The sequence below is a fragment of the Gobio gobio genome (assembly GCF_949357685.1).
Source record: "Gobio gobio genome assembly, chromosome: 14".
Lineage (NCBI taxonomy): Eukaryota > Metazoa > Chordata > Actinopteri > Cypriniformes > Gobionidae > Gobio > Gobio gobio.
Window position 1 is genome coordinate 46,408,061 of NC_137107.1, and position 24,319 is coordinate 46,432,379.

The following is a 24,319-nucleotide window of genomic DNA, read 5'->3' on the forward strand; positions in this document are numbered from 1 at the left end:
AAATACAGCTATACAGCAGAGTTCAAAACATAATAATGAATAATTTCTGAACATTAACTCTGTCAGTATTCAACCTTTTCTCATGGTTTCTCAAAAGAATTCATAAAAGTATAGAATATAATAGCGTAGTTCTAATAGGGGCTCATTGTAACGCAGTGTTACAACACACCCCACCTGCACAACTGGGATTTTTGACCTCGTGCGAGCTAACGCGTTTCACTGGGAGTGACCAGCTGTATTCACTAACGACACTTACCGTGAGTATAAATTGAGTAGTACTCCGCGGAAGCGGCAGCCCTCGTGTGAAGCCCTCCTCGTGTGAAGACCGAAGAGTGTAAAGACATCGACTCTACTCTGTGCGACTCCACTCGAGCAAGGACACCGACAAGGCACTTAAGTATAGCTTTCCTTCTACTTTGTCCACTTTTGTGTTTTGCTTGTTTTCATCTGTTTATTTGTCTGACCTGTTTTCATAATGTGCTTCCAAATCTCTACTATTACCACACACACCCGTAAATCACGCTCAGGACATTCTAGACGCCGTAATCCCAATAATCTGCGTAGTGTACCTATTTCCTCTGCTACATTAATGTCCATTCCAATTGGTCTCTGGAATTGCCAGTCTGCTGTAAACAAAGCAGACTTTATTTCATCTCTTTCCACTCATTCACATCTCAGTCTCATGGCTCTAACTGAGACATGGATCAAACCAGAAGACACTGCCACTCCTGCAGCTCTCTCAAATAATTTCTCTTTTTCACACACCTCTCGCCCGATTGGGAGGGGCGGAGGTACTGGTCTGCTCATTTCAAAGGATTGGAAATTTGAGCCCATCCCTTCTCTATCTGGCAACTGCTCATTTGAATCACACTCAATCACGATCACTCACCCTGCTAAAATCCATGTTGTAGTTATTTATCGCCCTCCAGGTCAACTGGGTAACTTCTTGGAGGAGTTGGATATGTTACTCTCTCACTTTCCCGAGGATGGCACTCCTCTGGTACTGCTCGGTGACTTCAACATTCACCTTGATAAACCACAGGCTGCAGACTTCACCACTCTTCTGACCTCATTTGACCTTAAGCGAGTATCTACTGCAGCTACTCACAAATCAGGTAATCATCTGGACCTTATCTACACGCGCTACTGCTCCACCGACGACCCTTTAGTTACTCCATTGCACACCTCTGATCACTTTCTCATCACTCTTAACCTCCTACTGACTCCTGACACAACACACACTCCTCCCCAGATCACCTTTCGGCGTAATCTACGCTCACTCTCTCCCTCCCGTCTATCCACTATGGTTTCATCCTCACTCCCTCCACCTGCTCAGTTCTCAGCACTGGACACTAACAGTGCTACTGACACTCTTTGCTCCACTCTAACATCTTGCTTGGACAACCTCTGTCCCGTTTCAACCAGGCCAGCCCGCACCACTCCCTCTGCCCCCTGGCTGTCTGATGTTCTCCGCGAACATCGTTCTGGGCTCCGGGCGGCAGAGAGGAAGTGGCGAAAAACTAAAAACACTACTGACCTGACCCTGTATCAGTCTCTCCTTGCTTCTTTCTCTGCTAATGTCTCCACTGCTAAATCTACATACTACCACAACAAAATCAACAACTGCTCTGACTCTCGTGCACTTTTCAGAACATTCTCTTCACTCCTTTGTCCTCCTCCCCCCCCTCCTTCATCAACTCTTACAGCTGGCGACTTTGCATCATTTTTCACAAATAAAATCTCCTCCATCAGCAGCCAATTCTCCGCACCACAAACCGACACGCACATCTCAACAACCATCACACATACGCTCCCCTCTTTTTCTCTGCTCTCTGAAGCTGACATCTCCAAACTCATCCTTTCCAACCACCCCACTACCTGTCCACTTGACCCTATCCCCACTCACCTCCTTCAGGCCATCTCTTCTTCTGTTACTCCTGCACTCACTCACATTGTCAACACCTCTCTTCACACCGGGACTTTCCCCACAGCATTTAAGCAGGCTCGGGTAACCCCACTGCTTAAGAAACCCTCTCTGAACCCAGCACTTTTAGAAAACTACAGACCGGTATCCCTTCTGCCTTTCATTGCAAAGACACTCGAGCGAGTTGTTTTTAACCAGCTCTCTACGTTTCTTGAACAGAACAACCTCCTGGATATCAACCAATCTGGCTTCAAAAGTGGCCACTCAACTGAGACTGCCCTGCTCTCGGTTACCGAAGCACTGAGACAGGCAAGAGCGGCTTCCAAATCCACAGTACTTATCTTACTGGATTTGTCTGCTGCTTTTGACACAGTTAACCACCAGATACTCCTGTCAACTCTCATGGAGATGGGCATCTCAGGAACTGCTCTCCAGTGGCTCAAGTCTTACCTCTCAGGTAGGTCCTTCAGAGTGTCATGGAGAGGTGAAGTGTCTAAGTCACATCATCTAGCCACTGGAGTTCCCCAGGGCTCAGTGCTTGGACACTTCTCTTCTCCATCTACATGTCATCACTGGGAACTGTCATTCAGAAACATGGCTTTTCCTATCATTGCTACGCTGATGACACTCAACTCTACGTCTCATTTCAACCAGATGATCCCACGGTTGGTGGTCGTATCGCTGCCTGCCTAACAGACATTTCTGCCTGGATGAAGGAACATCACCTGCAACTCAACCTTCCAAAGACAGAACTGCTTGTGGTCTCAGCCAACCCAGCACTTCATCATAATCTCTCCATTCAGCTAGGATCATCAACCATAACTCCGTCCAGGACAGCCAGGAATCTTGGAGTTGTGATTGATGATCAGCTAAAATTCACTGACCACATTACTGCAACATCCCGGTCCTGCAGATTTGCGTTATACAATATTAGGAGGATCAGACCCTTCCTATCAGAGCAGGCCACACAACTCCTGGTCCAAGCTCTTGTTCTCTCCAGACTGGACTATTGTAATGCTCTTCTAGCGGGCCTTTCGGCATGCACTATCAAACCCTTGCAACTGATCCAGAATGCAGCGGCAAGGGTGGTCTTTAACGAGCCGAAGAGAGCGCACGTCACGCCTCTCTTCATCAGTCTCCACTGGCTGCCAATAGCTGCTCGCATCAAATTCAAGTCACTGGTGCTCGCCTTCAAAGCAACCACTGGCTCTGCACCAATATACCTAAACTCGCTTGTTCAGACTTACACACCCTCCAGGAGCTTACGGTCTGCCAGTGAACGACGCCTTGTAGTGCCATACCAAAGAGGCATGAAATCACTCTCACGGACCTTTTCCTGGACTGCCCCCACCTGGTGGAATAACCTGCCTATCTCAATTCGAGCCGCCGAGTCTGTAGCCATTTTCAAAAAACGGCTAAAGACACGTCTTTTCCAGCAGCACCTAACCAATCAAGAATAGCACTTAACATTCCATTCGATTCATTTTCTGTCTGTCTAATTTATTTAAAAAAAAAAAAAAAAAAGTCGTGTGTTCTGTGTTAGATTAACTGAGACTTGTTACTGTAGCCCTTGACCGTTCTAGTTGCTTCTATTGCTCTCATTTGTAAGTCGCTTTGGATAAAAGCGTCTGCTAAATGACTAAATGTAAATGTAAATGTAAACCGTGGCTCGTGTCTTCTGCTGTTAGATCAGCATTAAAGAACCATCTCAACTGTTAAATAACAGATATAAGATTAAAATATCAGATTTGCCTTATTTTAAATAAACACAAAAAACAGAAATGAAAACTAAACTTAAGTAAGAAATGTACTTTTCCTATGGTTAAATACATGTTCAGTAATATCTTTCAGAGATTTTTTTATTTTGGCGCAATTTTTTCTCTAAATAACGTTGATATGGCAACTAGCAAATACACTAAGTTTCGTCATTCTGGCATGTGTGTAAAGGGTTAAAATATGCGTGTTACAACTAACCCCGCGCTAGGTTGTGCCCCGCGCTCCCTTACTTATTAAACGAAGAGATTGAAAAAAATATTGCATAATCAACAAATAGGTGGCGATGTGCACTAAGTAGGTTATGTAACTCGCCATTAAACAAAAGAAGAAGAGGAAGTAGAATGGCACGCTCTTTCTTAGGCTGCGTCCGAAATCGCGTACTATGTGAGTAGGTACTACATTTGAATTTGAACGAACTTCGTGACCATTAAAAAAGTGCATTCTATATAGCAGTGGTCAACAACCTTTTCAAGCCAAAGATCCCTGACCTCAGCCTTGATGAAAGGCAAGATCTACTTATAGATTTTTCAGGGCCGATTCAGAGTTTTTTTTTATTTATTTCGAGAACATGTCGTTTTTTTTCTTTTTCTTTGCTTAAGCAAATTATTTTGTTGTTTATTTGCTCTATAACAGCCCAAACTAGCCTTAAGAAAATTAGCCATTTGAAATGTGAGGCAACCACTGCATTTTAATCACTACCCAAACAAAGGTACACACATGTAGCATGAGCAGTGTTTTTTTTTATTTAAATTAGATTGCATAATTTCAAGACTTTATTCAGCTTTAGCTTTGTAAAATTGATACATAAGACACACCTGCACAAGATGGACTGAATAAAAATGCTAATTCACTTCTTGACAGTAGATGGTGCTTATGGAAAAGAAGCGTTTCTTTGGGTACCGCTGTAAAATGCCATCAAAACTATTCTGGAGACATTTTCGTTCAGAGATACATTAATTTACCCCCCCCCCCCCCTCCTCCCTCCCTCCCTCCCCAACTGCAACTTTTACTTTCCTTGGCAGTTTGCTGAAGAGATATTCAGCTGCAGTAGCGCTGTCATAACTATAGCATCGGTCGATTTGTGTTGTGTGAATTGAGGTTGCAGAGAATACATTTTAGGAGCATAAGGAGCGATTTCGTGCCTTGATAATGTGTTTGTACGGCTTAACACAGAGAGGCCGGATAGCTGGCCTGAATGGTTGTAACGTTAGTCAAGTGAAATTAAGCAAAACTCACGTATCTGATATTTCACAGGGGTTTATTATCAGCGTCGTCGACCCCACGCGCACATGGCGCAGTTTGCAAAACACTTCACTAACAACTGTGTTACTGAACAGAAAATAAACAGTGAGAGCAACAGAAATATTACACGCATACGTGCGCCGTTCACAGCACGCGCTCCGTCCACGGCACGGACTGCCTTCCCTTCTGCATTAAAGGAGCGGTACATAATTCTACTTGTTACATGTTGTTAATTATTTTTCGGTTATTTATCGGGAGCTACCGGGACAGTGATAAAGATCGACCAGTCGATCGCGATCGCCGGGTTGGCGACCACTGCTATATAGTATGAATGAATCAATGAATGTAATCCGGACGTACTACATCCGCCATGTTGTCATGATCATGTGACCTACCAGCGTCAGTTGCGTCCCTTCACCTCCATTCATAAATCCTCTCCCGTGGCCTCATGGGACAGTAAAGTGTCCATCGTATGCGCACTTCAGAATCTCGCGGGAAGTAGAAGATCAGCCGGGTACTTTTTGCCTACTGTTTTTTGAATACTATGAATTCGGACATACTACTCTGTTGGCGTACTGTTTTTTGCGCACTATATAGTAGAGAAGTATTCGATTTCGGACGCAGCTTTAGTGTCTGTTTCCATGGTGAATCATCGATTCGTTGCTCTGTTGAGAATGTCTTGTCTGTTCACAGTTAACATACTCTGAGTTGACTGAACTTACTCCCGGACTCGTTTTTGGAACCAGCATACCTCGTGTAAGCAAGGTTTGGGTTAATCAACCGGGAGTTTAGGGTATATGTGACGGTAAGTTAACCTTGGGTGCTTCTCAATATCCGTCCTCGTTTCCTGGCTCCCCCATCCTCCATCCCATGACCCGGAAACCGATGAGCTCAGCCATCTTGTAGGACATCTCCACTCTCTAAATGCACCGCAAGGATGGAGGAGTGAGGAGGCTTCCTGAGGAGTCATGAGAGGGGATACACAGGTGTATCCTTTGCGGAAGTGTTTTATCGACGACTTAATGCGACTTTGCCTGCCGGGAAGAAATCCGCTGTGTAACCTGCAACAGTGGGCTTGGCAGAAGTGCGCATCGAGGGCGCATATCGACCTCAAAGGGGGCGCTTGCGAGCACCCTTCTGAGACATAAAGTGACCAATGGGACACCCACAGTACTTGTACCGAAAGTGCACATGTAGTGTGCCATTTGGGACAGGGCCTAAATGTGACGCACGTGTTAATTCTCCTCCCACTTCACGTCATCTTGCCTCAGTTTATTAATTATATTATTATGTTTACATGTACAAGACACAAATGTATGTCAAGTAACAACAACTGTAGGACAGTTGCAGAATTACATCAAAGCACAAGAAAATTAAACAAACTGTAATACTATACAACAAATAAAAAGCAGATAACTGGGAATAATTCATTGTTGATAATAACTGGTAATATTAAAGCTACACTATGTAACTTTTCCGTCCACTAGAGGTCGCCTGTTCAAAACAAAGGCGTAGTTTGATGACGCCACGTTTGAGCGCAGAATCTTGGGACATGTGGTTTTCACCTCACAGCCGGTGGAAAACAGTCAGGATAGGACTCGGGCAGAAATCATGTTCATGGATGCGATTATTAACATTACTGTAGTCTGAAGCAGAGCAGGACCGAGTGTTGTGGAGCTGAGCAAGGCCGCAGGAGCGATTGAAGAGCGGGACTGTTATTATGGCATAGTCGCCGGCGGGACTTTTATTATGACACGGTTGCCGGCGCCACTTCCTCTTTTCCAGTCATGAGTATGAGGTAACGCAACCATAGTTGCCAAGTCCGTGTATACCACGCGACTTTGGGCTTCTTTTTTTGGCAAGTCGCGTTAAAAAATCACGAGTCGCGGGTTGCGGTTTTTTGGGCTTATTTTAAAAAATGTGGTTGCTTGTTAGGAAAATATAATAAGCAACTTCGTTTCTTTACATTTATGGTCGCTTTTTTGTCCAATACATTGACTGACACTGTCTTCTCACAACAGGCATTCAGTGCAACGATACAAGTGCTGTAGTAATCTGTCCTTTTATATCCCGCCTCCTTCTCCCCTTCATTGAAGAAAAATCGCGTTCAACGTGCAGGCATGTGACGTTATAAATGCACGTAATGAAAGTTAGTAGACTTAAATAGACATTTTTACAAACAATAGCACAAGCAGAGATGGAGAGGAAAGAGGGAGGAGAGGCACCTAATTTAATTAAAAAAATATTTTTGTAATGTATTTAAAATTACAGGCTATTATAAAAAAACAAGTCTACTAATAATAACAGTAGGTATGGTTCGAATTAATTTTATTTTAAATATGTGGCTATATTGCAGCGCTGTAGTGCTTGTGTCCCAATGTGCACACTATCCATCCTAAATAGTGTGACATTAGTAATTTTCAGTACTATCTAGGGCAGATAGTGTGCACAATGAGATGCAGGGCTTGTCTTTTTCACGGTTTGCAGTGTGTGTTGTTCACTACTTACTGCCCCTAATATGTGTGCACTAACTCCGACTATGGGTTACCATAATTGGCCTCCATGTCACTCTTTACTCTTCAAACCTCTTCTGTTCACAGCTGATCGGAGGATATTGTGTGTCCTTTATTGCAATTTGATGATTTTTGGAAAATCACATCTGTTTTTGCTTTTCAAACTCTGAGAGGTTTCAGTTTAATATGTTGCAGGCTCATTTATTGATAAAAAAATTATTTATTATAAATAATATTGATGATAATAAATTATATAATAATATTGGGCTTGTTTTGGGCTTGTTTTTGAAGCTGCGGTTGCTTATTTGTCTCGCGAGAGTTGGCAACACTGAACGCAACTCTGTTTATCATATTAGATATATCTGAGTGTGTTGAAAAGGAAGTTATGACGTTCGCTCGGCGGCTGCTATGACACTTGTTCACACTGCAGTGAGAGTAAATTGTTTCACTGAATAAAACCGGAAACCGAGGGTGACGCAGATATGACGCAATCGACAGGCGACTCCCTCACACGCATAGCTCACACGTCCCGGCTCCTTGGTTAAAATAGCAATTTCTCACGATTTACAAATAGTTGGAAACATTTGGGATATTCTAAGTACTCAACTGAACAAAATATATAACACTGGCCTAGTGGTTTCTGGATATTTTACTGCAAAAATCCTACATAGTTCACCTTTAAACAAAATATGGACAAATGTGGTATTTTTGTGGAGGTTGAAACTATTACAATATAAATAGTTATCTCTAATGTTGAAGAATCCCGACGTGCAAACGAAATCCAGCGGTGTAAAGTCGTCATTAATTGACTAAAGGGAGAGAGGATATATAATTTCACTTAATTCAATTCCTCCATCCTTGCGTCTTTTCCTTGCGTCCTTCCCTCGCATCCTGAAGGGGTGGAGATGAGGCGAGGATGCACAAATAAGAATTGAGAAGCACCCCTTGCTTTCTGGAAAACCCCTGTAGTCTTGCGTTTAACGGGACTTAATTTGCACTGAAATCTGTTTCTTCTCACAACATGCCAACATGAACGCAAGATGTTTTGTTGTTGCTGTACGTGTTCATTTTTCTGTCATTTACAGATGTAAATATGGACACCTATATGAATTTACATCTAAAGTATGTATTATTGTTCCAAATGTAAAGTGCCGTACAAATACAATTTATTATTATTATTATTAAAATTAGCCCATGATTTCCTCACCCTCAAGTCATCCTAGGTGTATATGACATTTCAGACAAACACAATCTGAATTATATAAAAAAATCTCCTTTCTCTTCTAAGCTTTATAATGGCAGCCCAAAATTTGAAGCCCAAAAAAGTGCATCCATCCGTTATAAGTGCTCCACATGGTTAATAAAGACCTTCTGAAGCGAATCAATGGGTTTGTGTAAGAAAAATATCCATATTTAACACGTTATAAAGTAAAATATCTACCTTGCGTATGCCATTATAAAGCTTGGATTAGCCAGGACATTTTTAATACAACTCTGATTGTGTTTGTCTGAAAGAAGAATGTCATATAAACCTAGGATGACTTGAGGGAGAGTAAATCATGGGGTAATTTTCTTTTTTGTGTGAACCATCCCTTTGGATAAAAGCATCTGCCAAATGCATTTATTTAAAGTGACGTGCATTGCAAAGTGTTTACTTTAGGTTTTGACTGTTTTAATAATGTGTTTCATTTCAATTATCTTACGGTAAAAGTGTATAAAAAAAGTTAAAAACCATATTTGTTGTTATTATACATATATATATATTCCCTATATATATATATATATATAATTCGGGTGTTTATATATCATTAGTCCATACTCCGGATCAGTGGGTGGCGGTAATGCACCCGAGAGTTGTTTGCCAACCGCCAATAAGAAAAGAAGAAGATCAGCCGCGCGCAAACAGTGCTCATTCAAGCTGAGGACGCGGTGAATGGACGGCGCGAGCGCATTTAATGTAAGTGTCAGTTCAGTTGAATGATAAAGTTTGTGCTCTTTAACTTAACGCTGTTGAACCGATTTAATGCTTCTGCTAACATAAGAGCGAGCAGTTGACACGCGAGTGTTTGTTAGCTACCATGGCAACATCAGTAATGTGCCAATCATCGACAGGCAGACAAACCGATACATTTAAACACACTCGCTTTATGAAGAGGTGTGTTTAAATATTTGGTTGATACAACGGGGCAAAAGGCACACCTTAAGAATAATGTAATTTTCATTACTGCCACAGTGTATGATTGCAGAAAGAATATGTTTGTATTGAACATTTATGGAGCAACATTATATCTGAAAATAAATCATAAAAGTGGTTTATTTTGTTTAAAAATCTAATAAATGTATGAGGTGGCCTTTCAAAAAGGGCAAAACACACAAATACTTTAGCTAAATAATGTTAGCTAAATAGTTAATAACTGTTCAAAACACTAGCAAAGTTTGAACTATTTTCTGTTCATTTTGATATGAGTTAATTTTTGTTCAATAAATACTGTCTTTAAAATATGTTAATATAGAAATGTATATTAAAAATACAGAAACAAAACAATTTTGAAAGCATTGAAGGAGATCCCATAATAATTGAATATAGATTTACAGTAGTAACAATACATTTTTTTTTATATGATTAAATATGATGTATGTTTCATTATATGATCAGTTCATGACTCAGAGAAGGATTTACTGACCAAAACTGAACTGTGAAATATTTCACAAATCTCAATCGTCTATTTGAGCCCTGGCGTGGCCTGACTATAGTGACCAGTTTTTAAACTTGATTTATCAAATGGCTTGAACCGTTGGACCATTTCAACCTACAAACTATCATTGCCTGCCATCTTAAACTGTGAATAATTGAGAGTGATTGTAAGTGTGATGATCATCTGCTAAATGAGCAACAGCGACCACAATTCACACCTTCAGTCAGTGAAGCCGCTCCCACAGCCGTTCATGAGAGTTTAAATGCTGGGAATATTCCCATCTTCCCACAGGAGAAGAAGAAGCAAGCAGGAGGAATTACTCCAGGAGAAACTACAGACATACTATTGTAAAGATGGAGATTAAGGAAGAACCCTGCAGAATAAAAGATGAAGAGACAGAGGAACAAACAGGTTGGTGTTTTCCTTCATTCTCTTTAATGAGGAACATTAAGATGAAAACTGACATATAACAATACATCTAAACTCAGTAGTAAACTAGATTTGTGCAACTTCCGTTTAGATGCTCTCATGTTTCGGTCTCCATAGGAACACAATGTCAAAATGGGGTAAAAAAGAGCTTTTTGACAAACTTTTTGAACTACATTACAGCAATAAACTGAAGAAAATCTTAGAAAGTAAGTGTTTTTAGCACCAGCGGATCTGAAGAGAATACCGTATGCCTTGCATTTTATGTTAGGCTGGCAAGAGAAAATGAGCATGGCTCGCAGCACTTCAGTTAAGATAACTCCCAAAAGAAGGTGTGTGTGTATATATATGCGCTCTAATCATTTTGAGGACTAAATCCCACGAACTTCATCCTGATCAGGAGCTTCATGTAGGTTATGAGAGCTTGTGTTTTCAGTTCATTCAGCGGCTAACTTCAGACAGCTTCGTGTCTTCTACGCACTCATTAAATAGGGCTGGCTATCGATTCAGATGTTCCGACTTCGATTCTCGATTCAATTTCGATTCAACTCAATGAATATAAATTTAATTCAAATAGCCTACTATATTTATTAAAAAAAAGAACAGTGAACATGAGTTTACAAGTGGGTAATTAAAAATAAATTAAGAGCCACAAACCTGTACATTTAAACTCTTTTTATTTTAGGTACACTTGTGTACATTAAAACAGAACCCATCTCTATATTTCAAATGCATACAATTATGTTAAATAAAATACAATTTTGTTTTTATGGATATTTTGATACACTTATTCTAAAACATAAAAAGGATATTGGATGATTTTCAGTAAAGGACAAGCATTTCTTGCCATTTAGCCGACCGTCATTCAGACTCTGTCCGTTTTTATGGAGCCTTTTTCCTCCAGGGGCGTTTGAGCTTTGATTCATACCCCGGATGATGCATTATATTTCGTCACTATCTGTTATTTGCAGCCTGTTTTAATTTGAGTTTTAGTCTAGTCTTTGTGTCAAGCTGTCATTTTAGTTTTTATTAGTTTTAGTCACGTTCATATTCTTTTTAGTCTAGTCAAGTTTCAGTCGACTAAAAGTCCGAGCATTTTAGTCTTATTTTAGTCAGAATTATCCATGACTATTTTAGTCTAGTTTTAGTCAACGGAAAATTTTATTTAAAGGCCCACTGAAATCAAAATAAAGTTTTTTAACTTTTAGTATGATTATCTTAGCCTTAAGGTTATGAATAAGCTGGTGTGTTCCAAAACAATGACAAAATTCGCATTTAGGAGATATAAGCTTTCAAAACATAGTCTCTCACTTCCGTTAAAACGTATCAAAGATTTTGATGTCATCATCGCAGACTTCACCTTCTCATCAAATCTTCTGTCCAATCAAAGGCTCTCTAGAATCTGAAGCCCCGCCTTATAAATAGACGCTGAACTGCGTCTGTAATCGGTCAGTTGTTCACACATTTACTAATTTCTACATGGTGGAAGGCACACAGCGCACTATACATGCGATAGGAAACGATTCAGACAGTGTAAATGTGCTTTCAGTTGAGGCGAATGAAGTCACGCGAAGTTTTCACGCGCACCACACACACACACACACACACACACACACACACACACACACACACACCAACGGCTCTGGTCTATAGTTAGACTAGAGAGACGAGAGCGCAGCGCGGATCATATGCGAGAGTCGGCGCAGACAACAAAGCATATCAGACCCATTTAACTTCTGCACAGAGTGACAACAATTTAAATGAGCAACAGCGACAACAATTCACACCTTCAGTCAGTGAAGCTGCTCACACAGCCGTTCATGAGAGTTTAAATGCTGGGAATATTCCCATCTTCCCACAGGAGAAGAAGAAGCAAGCAGGAGGAATTACTCCAGGACAAACTACAGACATATTGTTGTAAAGATGGAGATTAAGCAAGAAGACTCCGGAATAAAAGATGAAGAGACGGAGGAACAAACAGGTTGGTGTTTTCCTTCATTCTCTTTAATGAGGAACATTAAGATGAAAACTGACATATAACAATACATCTAAACTCAGTAGTAAACTAGATTTGTGCAACTTCCGTTTATCCCAAGAACTTCATCCCGATCAGGAGCTTTATGTAGGATATGAGAGCTCGTGTTTTCAGTGCATTCAGCGACTAACTTCGGACAGCTTCGTGTCTGTGTCAGACTTAAAGGATTAGTTCACTTTTAAATAAACTTTTGCTGATAAGTTACTCACCCCCATGTCATCCAAGATGTCCAAGTCGGTCTTTCTGCAGTCGAAAAGAAATTAAGGTTTTGGATGAAAACTCCAAAATCTTCTCCATATTATTATGACTTCAATGGGCTCCAAACGGTTCAAGGTCCAAATGACAGTTTTAGTGCAGCTTCAAAGGGCTTTAAACGATACCAGATGATGAATAAGGGTCTTATCTAGCGAAAGTTTCTGCGAGAAAACGAGCAGTATTTATACTGTTATTTTACCTCTTTTCAGACGAACGTGATCATCTTTGAGCTCCGCCATAACTTCTGCTAACTTCCGCTAAGTGAGGTCAAAATGTGAGATACATCGTATACATCTATGACCAGGCTCTATTTTGACCTCACTTAGTGGAAGTTATGGCAGAGCCCAGAGATGATCACGTTCATCTGAAAAGAGGTAAAATAATAGCATAAATACTGCTCGGTTTCTCGCAGAAACTGATCGTTTGGCTAGGCTAGATAAGACCCTTATTCATCATCTGGTATTGTTTAAAGCCCTTTAAAGCTGCACTGAAACTGTCATTTGGACCTTAAACCGTTTGGGGCCCATTGAAGTCCATTATATGGAGAAAAAAACTGGACTTTTTTCATCCAAAACCTTTCTTTTCGACTGCAGAAAGAAAGACATGGACATCTTGGACGACATGGGGGTGAGTAAATGATAAGCAAAAGTTTATTTAAAAGTGAACTAATCTTTTAACTTTGTTTGTTGTCGTTAACTCACCACAGCTACGTCTTCTAAATAATGCCGCAAGTGGGGCTTGAATAGAGTGACGTCGTCTGTGCAGTGCGACCTGATGCAGCCCCTGAATGAGACGCATAGAAATACTGCAAAATAATAATAATGAGACAAAAAAAATATAACTTCTCATTTCCTCATCATCTCATTTTCGTCAGCAAAAATGAAATTTTAGCGGTTTTTATTTAGTGAACCACATTTAGTCTCATTTTTATTCCTCAACAATATTGCATTATACATTTAATAAGTCATCGTCACATGACAGCATTTATGTTGCGTTGCGTTGCGTCTTGTTTTCATCACGCGATAAAGGTTCGTTGACGGCGATATTTAGTCATACTTTTCGTTGACGAAAGCAACACTAATTGCTACACTGTAAAATGGTGGCACTCTGGAGCCATGTGCTTTTTAAACCATTTTCATAGGTTTAACATTACATTATCAGCTTGGGAAATGCACTCAATTGACTAGAAACACCGGAGACCGGAAATGTAAAGCATTATTACTACTGTCGAGCGAGACTTCCGCATTCAGAAAAAGGTGGATTAATTTAAGGCAGAAATGATGAGTTCATTGAAGTACAGACGACATCTCTGTAAAAGTCTGAGTCAGTAAAAAAAGTCAACAAACTGAAAAAACTAAACCAACGTTTTTTGAGGTGATGTAATCTAGTTAATATTGGTATTGAAAAAAGTATCGCTCAGGAACCAGTATCAAAGTCGAGGTATCGGTATTGAAAATGTTTGAACAATACCCAGCCCTTATAGTAAAGTATTTTTTTGTTAAATAAAAGCTCTCTTATATTTCTGTTTGTTCTCATTTGGCTTAGACTCGATGGAAATGAATGAAGACAAGCACCACCGGTTTCAAAAACCTCAACATTTCACAAATGACAATGGAAATGCTGCCGTTTCACAGAAGGTCACACAAAAACAAGCTAAAGAAAAAGGGCCCAAAGGACCTTTTACCTGCCCTGAGTGTGGAAAGATTTTCGTACGTAAAAACAATTTAAATGAGCACATGAGAATTCACACTGGAGAGAAACTGTTCTCATGCACTCAGTGTGAAAAGAGTTTTACTCTGAAAGCACACTTAAATTCTCACATGAGATCTCACACAAGCGCTAACACTCAAGAACTTTTGACCTGCTCTGAGTGTGGAAAGAGTTTCACGTATGCAAAATCCTTAAATCTGCACATGACATCTCACACTGGAGAGAAACCGTTCACATGCACTCAGTGTGGAAAGAGCTTTGCATCCAAAGGCCGTCTCAGTTGTCATTTGCACATTCACTCTGAGGTGAAGCGGTTTCGCTGTGATCAGTGTGATAAAACATTTGCTGGGGCAGCAAACTTAAGATCACACCTTAATGTTCATTCTGATGAGAAGCCCCACATGTGTTCTTTTTGTGGAAAGAGTTTTACACGACTGCCATGTTTAATAGTGCATGAGCGTATTCATACTGGTGAGAGACCTCATGTGTGCTCTCACTGTGGGAAGGCCTTCTCTGGGTCCAGTGACTTGATAAAACACGAGAGAATTCACACCGGAGAGAAACCGTACAAGTGCTCTCACTGTGAGAAGAGTTTCGCTCAGGTAGGATCCTTGAAATATCATGAGAAATTTCATACCGGAGGGAAGTCTAAACAAAATATTCATAAGAAAAAGCATCGCCAGAAGTTGTCTAGAGCGCAGAATTCATGTTGAGATCCATCACTTTCAAGCTGATATTTTGATATTCTTCTAAAAAATCAAAAGATGGTATTTCTTGAGGCGTAGCGACACCATCTGAGAGAGAAATTTGTTCAAATGACAAGATGACGAGAATCAGTCCATCACATCTCCATCATATGATGAACAAATTCAGTTTAGTCTGACTGTTAAGAGCTGATGCATTATTAATGCCATTATATACACTTACATCTTGTGTAATTTGTTACATAAAACATAAAAAAGACATACTTGAATGAGTTAATGAACCATTTTTCTTCATTTGAAGGGTTTTGATTGTAGCTATGCATAGTAATGGATTAACCCTGCATTAATAAATCACGATTTTCAACAAAGTGCCAGTTTGTTTTTTCAATCTTCTTTCACAAATATACACACTACACAACTCTCTTAGTTTCTGAAGCTGTTCTCTATGAAAGCTTGTTTCCGCCACAGAATAAATAAAATAAAGGTAATTGCAACTTTTTATCTCGCAGTTCTGACTTTTATTCTCAGAATTGTCTGGTATAGCGTCGCAATTGAGTTGTAAAGTCATAATTGCGTGATATAACCAATTTTGTACTTATAATATTTGTTAAACAGGCTTAAATGTTTGCAAAATGTATTAAAACTATATAAAATATGCTATATCTACTGTAAAATATGATTGAAAATAAAAAAAATATAATGTAAGGCTGCAACTAACGATTATTTTAATGATCGATTAATCTGTCAATTATTTCTTCGATTAATCGATGCATCGGATAAAAAAAACATTAATTTCCAATCCTTTATTCAAAAACAGAACTGACAGTGCAAATTCACAATGCAAAAAATCTTCAGAAAGTGCACAGGTTGCTACAATAAAAATTACAAAATTTACAAAAAATGTGGGTGCTCGAGCCCCTGCCCTTTTTCAAAATGAATCAAAAGTGCCCCTCTCAGACAAATATCAATGATAATATAGTGGTCAATAAAACTGAAAAAATGTGATTATTATAACATGACAATATACAATAGTAACGAACGGCTCAAAAGTCAGACAATTTCTGTTGAGGCGTTGCCATAACGCGTTGCTATGGGTCGCGTGCGTTTTGATTGACAGCTGATTTTCCACTTTTCGCAAACGGCTCTCGAGCCAAATATGGTTTCAGAGAGTGTGTGGCCTTACGGGAAAAAAAGTAAACCAATATTTTTTTTTCATCCATAATCAGAGCTAATGTGTTGATTTAATTACAAATCTATATATTAGCTATATATTTTAAAGTATTACACAATTCACCAATGCCCGTTTGTCATGTATAGGCTATACACCAACCAATCGTGATCTGGCAAAGCAAGTTCCAGTTCCATTGGGCGATGTGAAGTGGAGCGGTAAATTTCTGTTCTTATTCATAAATCGGTTGAAAATTACATGGAGGGACGAACTAATGTGTGTGGAACGATTTCCTGCGGTTTGTCTCATTTTGACAACAAATAAATCCCTGCGCAAAACCATGCAGCAGCAAAAGTCGCGTTAATGGTAAGTGTTAAATTCACTTGTATTTATGTATATTGATACACCGTTTACTATTTCGTGAAACTATCAAAGTTAACAAAACCCAAGTGCCACCGGCACCTACAGGCCTAATATGTGAATTGTAGGCTGGCGAAATGGTTACATGAAAGGACTTTATTATATTACCATTTATTTTTTAATATTGTGCAGCATTATGAAAGAAGTCTCTTATGTTCATCAAGCCTGCATTTATTTGATAAAAACAGCAATATTGTGAATTATTATTAAAATAATGGTTTTCTATTTTAAAATAATTTAAAATATAATTTATTCCTGTGATCACAGCTGGATTTTAAGCATCATTGCTCCACTCTTCAGTGTCACATGATCATTCAGAAATCATTCTAATATGAGGATTTAATGTCAATGATGGAAACTGTGATGCTCTTTTCAAGATTCTTTGATTAATAAAAAGTTAAAAAGAACATAATGTAATAATATTTCACAATATTAGGATACTGTTTTTTCTGTATTTTTGATTAAATAAATGCAGGCTTGATGAACATATACACACACACACACACACATATACACATATATATACACACACATATATATATGTGTATATATATGTGTATATATATATATATATATATATATATATATATATATATATATATATATATATATATATATATATATATATATATGTATATGTATATGTATATGTATATGTATATATATATGTATGTGTGTATATATATTTTTTTTAACATTTGAGCCCCTGCCCCTAACAAACTCTCTGCATGGCCCTGCTCTCTTTTGTTGTTTGATTAATATTAAGAGCACAAATGTTAGCAGGTTAATGGACTGCTGTCACTTTAACACCGAATGCTGACCAAAAATGACAATAGATATTAGTCATAGTTTTTGTCATTAAAAGCTGGTTTTGATTTTGTCTCTTTTTGTCTGTGAAAAATGTTGTTGATTAAAATACTGACAAATTATTTGTCAACGAAATTAACATAGCAACAGATTGAAAAATGAATGGGCCAAAAAAGGCAAGTGAATAAAAACGTCTTTAGTCTTGCAAACTATACCACCCCTGCTTTACTACTGTTATTAACAAGCTAACGCTAACTTGTCAAGCTGGATGACGAGTAAACAAGCACCAGAAGAGCTACTGGAGGGACGGCATTCTCCTCACTTCCAAACGGAACAAAAGTGGGATTTTGTAGTGACTAATGCCGCCTTCACGTGCTATCGGAAATGTGATAATCCCGACTTCTGAAATCGTGATTACAAGCTCATTTCATTCGTTTCAAAATGTGAGGGCGTTCATGTGCAATTTTTTTACCTAGAAACACGTGTTTACGATAATTCCGACAGCATTAACGTTCCCCTGCTGTTGAACTCCGTTCCTCCTCATCAAGGACTCCAAGATGTTTTTGTTTTAGGTGCTGAATCACCACCGCGGTGCTCCCATGACATGTTGCGTCGCTTTTGCTGCAATTAACACACTTTTTCAATTTATTAATGGCGCTTTTCGACTGGTACGCTTGGCTTGGTTTGCTTTTCCGCTGCGTGTTACGACGGGTACAGCACGCCTCACCCGCTTCCACTCTGCTTTTTTTATATTCAAACATCTCTGCGTCTTATTGACGGGCATAATAGTCGCGCGACACAACGAATCGATAATGAAATTCGTTGACAACTCTTTTAATAATTGATTTTTATCGATTCGTTGTTGTAGCCCTGTTATCATGCAAGCCAGTGGCTGTGTCGAGTATTATGCTGCGTTCACACCAAACGCGAATATAGCGTCTGGCGCGAGTGATTTCAATGGAAAGGAGGTCCCGTAGCGCGGAAGGCGTGTTTCGCGCAGCGCGAAGGACGCAAATCCACCTCATTCGTGCGAATTTATCGCAAATTGAGCGTCTTGCGCGATACGCGCGTTACACGTGAGTGGTGCTTTTGTGCATTCACACGTTTGAAGCGAATTCGCGTCTGACGCCCGAGTTGAACAATGTGAACTTTGGCGTCAATTCGCGCCGCGTTAAATGTGGTAAAGTGACGTGATGATAAACCCTGCATAATTTAAAAATACTACTATTGTCACAAAATGTAGTTTTAAGACTTTTTCAGGTGAGAATGTAGTTGTGTAAAGCTCAAATCTGTGGTTTATTTATAAAGAGAGCGCCTATTTAAAAAAATAATCTTGTGTTTTTGGAGTTGTGAGATCCAGTTGATCACCGGGTGTTCAGCGCTCATTTACCCCGGCGAGAGCAGCCTTTCCTCGGCTAGTCCTTCTGACATTTGCTGCTGGCTCTGATGTCCTGTAGTGGTGCATCTTGTGTTGATCTAACGGGCGATCTTTGGTGTCATGAATATATAATTTGTTGTCTGCCAAATCGTTTTGCCTGAGGGCAAAGAGAAGTTTCATAACTTTATTTTTTAAGGATATTTAAATATACATGCAGTGAAGATAATGTAGGAGTTGCCTGGACCACATTTGTGTGGCTATTAATGTTTAATATATATTTTTAATGAAAATGAAAAGAGGCAGAGTGGTGTTTTGACATATTTCTCCTGGAGTGCCTTAAATGCGCCTCAATTTCGCTCCCAACGCTCGATTTCTATGCGCGTCCAATTCGCCGCGGACGCGAGAATGCATTGAAAATGTTTGTGCGTGAAACTAGACGCGGTACACACGATTTTGACGCTCTATTCGCGTTTGGTGTGAATGCAGTAAGTCCGTAGACATTAATTCTAGTATGAAGTTAAAAGAGGCTAGTATTGTAGTAAAAATGAATCGACTATGCTGGGTTAAATTAACCCAACACGTATTCTGTCCTATATTTGGGTTGTTTTTAAGTGTTTTATGGGCACTGCGGATTGTATGAAACCATTGAGCATATGAATGGCTAATACTGGAAACGGAAGGAAAAGATGCAAACAACATGACTTTGGAGTATTTGTTGAGTAAACAGCAAATTAATAAACATATTAGAATAGCTCTGATGCATATAATTCGAAAGAATATAAAGTGTTGTTTTCGCTGATCATTGATGCTCCAGTGCAGTAGGCGGCGGTAATACATCACAAGAAGAAAAGCCTGCGCGTGAACCAACTTTTCTTTTTTTTTTTTTCTTTTTTTTTTATTATAGATTGTTCAAATACAACATTTAAGGCATTTTTTACAATCATAAATCCATTTTTTTTCTGTATTGATACAGCATTTAAAGAAAAAAAATTACAAAACCAAACATAAAAACACAAATAAAAAATAAATAAAAGGGAGTCTGAGGGTCTTAATCTAACAACATATACAAGTCCAAAGTAGAAGAAAGTTTCAGGGCATTTCTGTCCATCATCCATTTAAGAGATTTTGCAAATCACTTCAAATCATTTGGGATTTGGGACGTTTTAAGTGCCTTTTATGGGTCTTGGGAGTGTAAATGTATTGAATGCCAATGGAGGCCTATCTGAAGCCTTTCTCAGCCATCAGCTTTCAACTAAAATATCTTCATTTGTGTTCTGAATATAAACGTCTTACATAAAAAGTCTTACGGGTGTCGAACGACATGAGGGTGAGTAAGTAATGACATTTTCATTTTTGGGTGAACTAACCCTTTAAATCATGTTTATCAGGCATTTTGGAGACATAAGTGAATAGGGAAAGAAATTACATATCAATATTCCTATGAAATATTGGGCATTATTATGAAAATGTTGCCAATTATTACTCCCATTATTACACTTCTTTTTGCATTGCATGTTGCACCAAGAACACATTAATATGCAAATGAGATGGTGTGAAAACCCAAGTATGGCCATTTCACCCACATATTTCATAAAGTAAAATGGTATATCAATGCATTTCGTTATATCTTTCATAACAGTTCAGAATCGTCTTTAAAAAAAAGTTTGTTTAAAAAAAATCCTGAAACCTAAAAATTGATTGGGGTGAATTAAAATTAATCCCATTGTTTTTGCCTATACATGCAATTTCATGTCATTTTATTTTTTTAAAACTGAGTCCTGGTGTCAACTACAGAGGACATATCATAACATATGAATAAAATATCATTTAAAAAAAAAATTGTGTTCCATTTGTTTCTTATGCTCTAAACAATGTAAAGACATGAAAAAATACTAAATTCAAAACACTTTCTTTTTCTGGGTCCCAGGAGGATATACGAAGCCCAGAGGGCGCCCTCGCGCAGAAAGGCAGTGCACAATTTAACAAATGTAGACACATCCAGCTCATTCCCATAATGACCAACGCCAGCAGTGCAAATTAAGAATAACATGATTTGGCAAACGATATGTTCAGAATAACATAAGTAACGTTAGAGATAATTCTCTCCCTTTAGCGCTCGCTCTCTGTTCTCTCCATCTGATGGGTTAACAGACTAAAAATCACCAGTTCACTAAATTCAGTGTTTAGAGCAGTTCATGACTCAGAGAAGGATTTACTGACCAAAACTGAACTGTGAAATATTTCACAAATGTCAATGGTCTAGTTGAGCCCTGGTGTGGCCTGACTATAGTGACCAGTTTTCAAACTTGATTTATCAAATGGCTTGAACCGTTGGACCATTTCAACCTGAAAACTATCATTGCCTGCCATCTTAAAGGAACACTACACTTTTTTTGAAAATAGGCTCATTTTACAAGTCCCCTAGAGTTAAATAGTTGAGTTTTACCGTTTTTGAATCCATTCAGCTGATCTTTGTATCTGGCGGTAGCACTTTTAGCATAGCTTAGCATACATCATTGATTCAAAACAGTCCATTAGCATCTCATTCAAAAAATTACTAAAGACACTTTCAATATTTTTCCTATTTAAAACTTGACTCTTCTACAGTTACATCGTGTGCTAAGACTGAAAATGAAAAGTTGCGATTTTCTACACCTATATAGCTAGGAACTACTTTCTCATTCCTGCGTAATAGTCGCGGATCTTCGCGGCCGTACCATGGCTGCAGCAGCAATGATATTATGCAGCGCCTGAAAGTAGCCCCAGCTAGGTAACTTTCAATGTGACCGGCACTAAGTTCGTGTAGTTGTGTTCTGTTTGTGGAAAGAGTTTTACACTACCACAGTATTTAAAACCGCATGAGCGCACTAGGGATGGGCGATATCTTATCGTTTACGATATACCGGTAAAAATTCTCCCCACGATAAGAATTTGTCTTCCCGCGATAATAACGATAAAGCCTAGTTGATGGCGCGACCCATCCGCACAGTGACGCCGCTGCCCGTCTCTTGATGCCCTAAGCATTATTACTTTATGATGGCCGCAGTGGCTGCATTCGTCAATTTGTATAGCTGAACGGGGGTTGGAGAGAGAATTTTCTTGTGATGCCCCCCGCAGCACTCGATGCCCTAAGCGCCGCGCAATGGGAGCGGTGGCACTGAATCCTCATCTCACATGCAGAGCGAAAACAACTATGGCGGAAGCTGCGGAAGAGTTCATAGCGAAACGAGGGGCTACCTGAGGGCGATCTGAACCTGTACATACAGATGTATTTCACTCGCTGAGCACTTGGAGACTGAGCGCTTAAGAGATTTGCTCTGTCTCAATCGATCGGCAAAGCATACTATTTCTGTTCAACTCAATGAATGCGCAGTGTATTTGATGCACAGTAAACACTAGTGTGAGGCGCGCGACTGAGAGCACTCAGTGTTTCACACACACTCAAAGAGAGAGCGAGAGAGTCTTACACAACACAGAATTGACGTGCTACACGTAAACAATATCCTTTGTTGTATTTTCCTGCAAAATAATGGCGTTTATTTGGAATTATTCAGCCTTTCGTGAACAGGAAGAAACGAATGCACAAACGGGAATCTCATTGGCTGGCGTGCACCTATTACGGTGCCTGTTTTGATTTCAGCAAATCAGTTTGAATGAGCACAGACAATGTGATTAATATTCATGAACCCAGAAGCTCATTAATCCTTAGTGCAGTTTATTTTTATTAGTAGAAGAATTCGTGGTATTATCTTATCAACTCAAATTACTGAAGTTCTATAATTTAATCATTATTTTCAACTTTTTTGTAATCTGAAGACCTTTTTGCGATAATTACTTTTGCTGTCTCTGCTATTTTTACCACTGTTTGCACCATGAGTGTATGAATAAATACAGAATCGGTTTACATGTAAAACTTGTCATTGATTTGAATTATTATTGTTTGTATTGTGTGATGTTTTTCAGCACAGTTGCACTATTTAAACATTACCTGCACTTTTACAGAAGACAATTATATCTGCAACTTTTCCATTTCTGAAAAGGCTGGTGTGGAATTTTACATTTTAAAAAAAAATTATGTATTTATTATGTATTATAGGAGCCTATTTGATGACATGTACGTTTTACTTTAGATCATTGTTTGTTTTTCTGAGACTGAGAAGAATGCATGCAGCTCTCACTTGTATCCAAAAACATGGGGAATGATACTACATTTATCGTCATTGATATCGTTATCGCAATAAATACTAGAAAATATCGGGATAATTTTTTAAGTCCATATCGCCCATCCCTAGAGCGCACTCATTATGGTGTGAGACCTCGCGTTTGCTTTCACTGTGGGAAGACCTTCAGTTCATTCAGTGCCTTAAAACTACTCCTGGTAATTAATGTCGGACAGAAACCGTACAAGTGCTCTCACTGAGAAGAGTTTCGCTCCGGTAGAATCCTTGAAATCTCACAAAAGAGTTCATACTGGAGGGAAGTCTAAATGAAATATTCATAAGAAAAAGCATCCCCAGAAGTTGTCTAGAGCGCAGAATTCATGTTGAGATCCATCACTTTCAAGCTGATAATTTGATATTCTTCTGATAAATCAAAAGATGGTATTTCTTGAGGCATAGCTACACCATCTGAGAGAGAAATTTGTTCAAATGACATCATGAGGATTGGTGAAGATTGTACATTGGAAATTGTGGGGAGGTCAAAATATCCCAAAAATGCTTTTGTTTATTTTGTGGAGTAAAACTAATTGAATGACAACATCTTTCACATCTCTATCCATAAGCTGAACAAATTCAGTTTAGTCTGACTGTTAAGAGCTGATGCATTATTATTATTAATGCCATTATCTATATCCACTTACATCTTGTGTAATTTGTTACATAAACAGGGAAAAAAAGAACAATTTTGATTCAGGCAACTGTAATAAAAGGGTTTTGATTGTAGCTGCATAGTAATGGATTAACTCTGCATTAACTAATAAATCACTGTTTTACTAAAAAAGTTAAGTTTTTTTAATGTTCTTCTTTCTCACACACACACACACACACACACACACACACACACACACACACACACACACACACACACACACACACACACACACACACACACACACACACACACACACACACACACACACACACACACACACACACACAACACACACACACACACACACACACACACACACACACACACACACACACACACACACACCAGAAAATCAAACTGAATATGAAAAATGTACTGTGCAAAGTGGACAAA

The 24,319-nt window shown here is 39.0% G+C and overlaps 2 protein-coding genes across 4 annotated transcripts; both read left to right on the forward strand.

Moving 5' to 3' along the window:
- Window positions 1-2,247: 2,247 nt before the first annotated feature.
- LOC307137239 (uncharacterized protein) lies at window positions 2,248-3,413 on the forward strand. Its single transcript, XM_079834756.1, has 2 exons — window positions 2,248-2,381; window positions 2,579-3,413. Exons 1-2 carry the CDS (start codon window positions 2,327-2,329, stop codon window positions 3,382-3,384), a joined length of 861 nt encoding a protein of 286 aa, XP_079690882.1. The 5' UTR covers window positions 2,248-2,326; the 3' UTR covers window positions 3,385-3,413.
- Window positions 3,414-9,322: 5,909 nt separating this feature from the next.
- On the forward strand, window positions 9,323-15,651 carry LOC307137356 (uncharacterized protein). 3 transcript variants are annotated; one of them, XM_079834970.1, is made up of 4 exons: window positions 9,323-9,416; window positions 10,443-10,566; window positions 12,439-12,558; window positions 14,413-15,651. In XM_079834970.1, the coding sequence occupies exons 2-4, from the start codon at window positions 10,539-10,541 to the stop codon at window positions 15,288-15,290; spliced, it is 1,026 nt and encodes a 341-aa protein (XP_079691096.1). In that variant the 5' UTR covers window positions 9,323-9,416; window positions 10,443-10,538; the 3' UTR covers window positions 15,291-15,651. The 3 variants fall into 3 exon arrangements, with proteins under 3 accessions (XP_079691096.1, XP_079691095.1, XP_079691097.1); XM_079834969.1 differs by having other exon boundaries at window positions 9,330-9,412; window positions 10,443-10,562; XM_079834971.1 differs by lacking the exon at window positions 12,439-12,558 and having other exon boundaries at window positions 9,341-9,416; window positions 10,443-10,562; window positions 14,413-15,643.
- The last annotated feature ends 8,668 nt before the right edge of the window (window positions 15,652-24,319 follow it).

Bases quoted from the DNA above. Each gene is read 5' to 3' on its own strand.
- LOC307137239 (XM_079834756.1), top strand. From the start codon at position 2,327: ATGGAGATGGGCATCTCAGGAACTGCTCTCCAGTGGCTCAAGTCTTAC. The intron at 2,382-2,578 runs GTAGGTCCTTCA...CATTTCAACCAG, and splicing joins GCTCAAGTCTTACCTCTCAG to ATGATCCCACGGTTGGTGGT.
- LOC307137356 (XM_079834969.1), top strand. From the start codon at position 10,505: ATGGAGATTAAGGAAGAACCCTGCAGAATAAAAGATGAAGAGACAGAG. The intron at 10,563-12,438 runs GTTGGTGTTTTC...ATCTTCCCACAG, and splicing joins AGAGACAGAGGAACAAACAG to GAGAAGAAGAAGCAAGCAGG. The intron at 12,559-14,412 runs GTTGGTGTTTTC...CATTTGGCTTAG, and splicing joins AGAGACGGAGGAACAAACAG to ACTCGATGGAAATGAATGAA.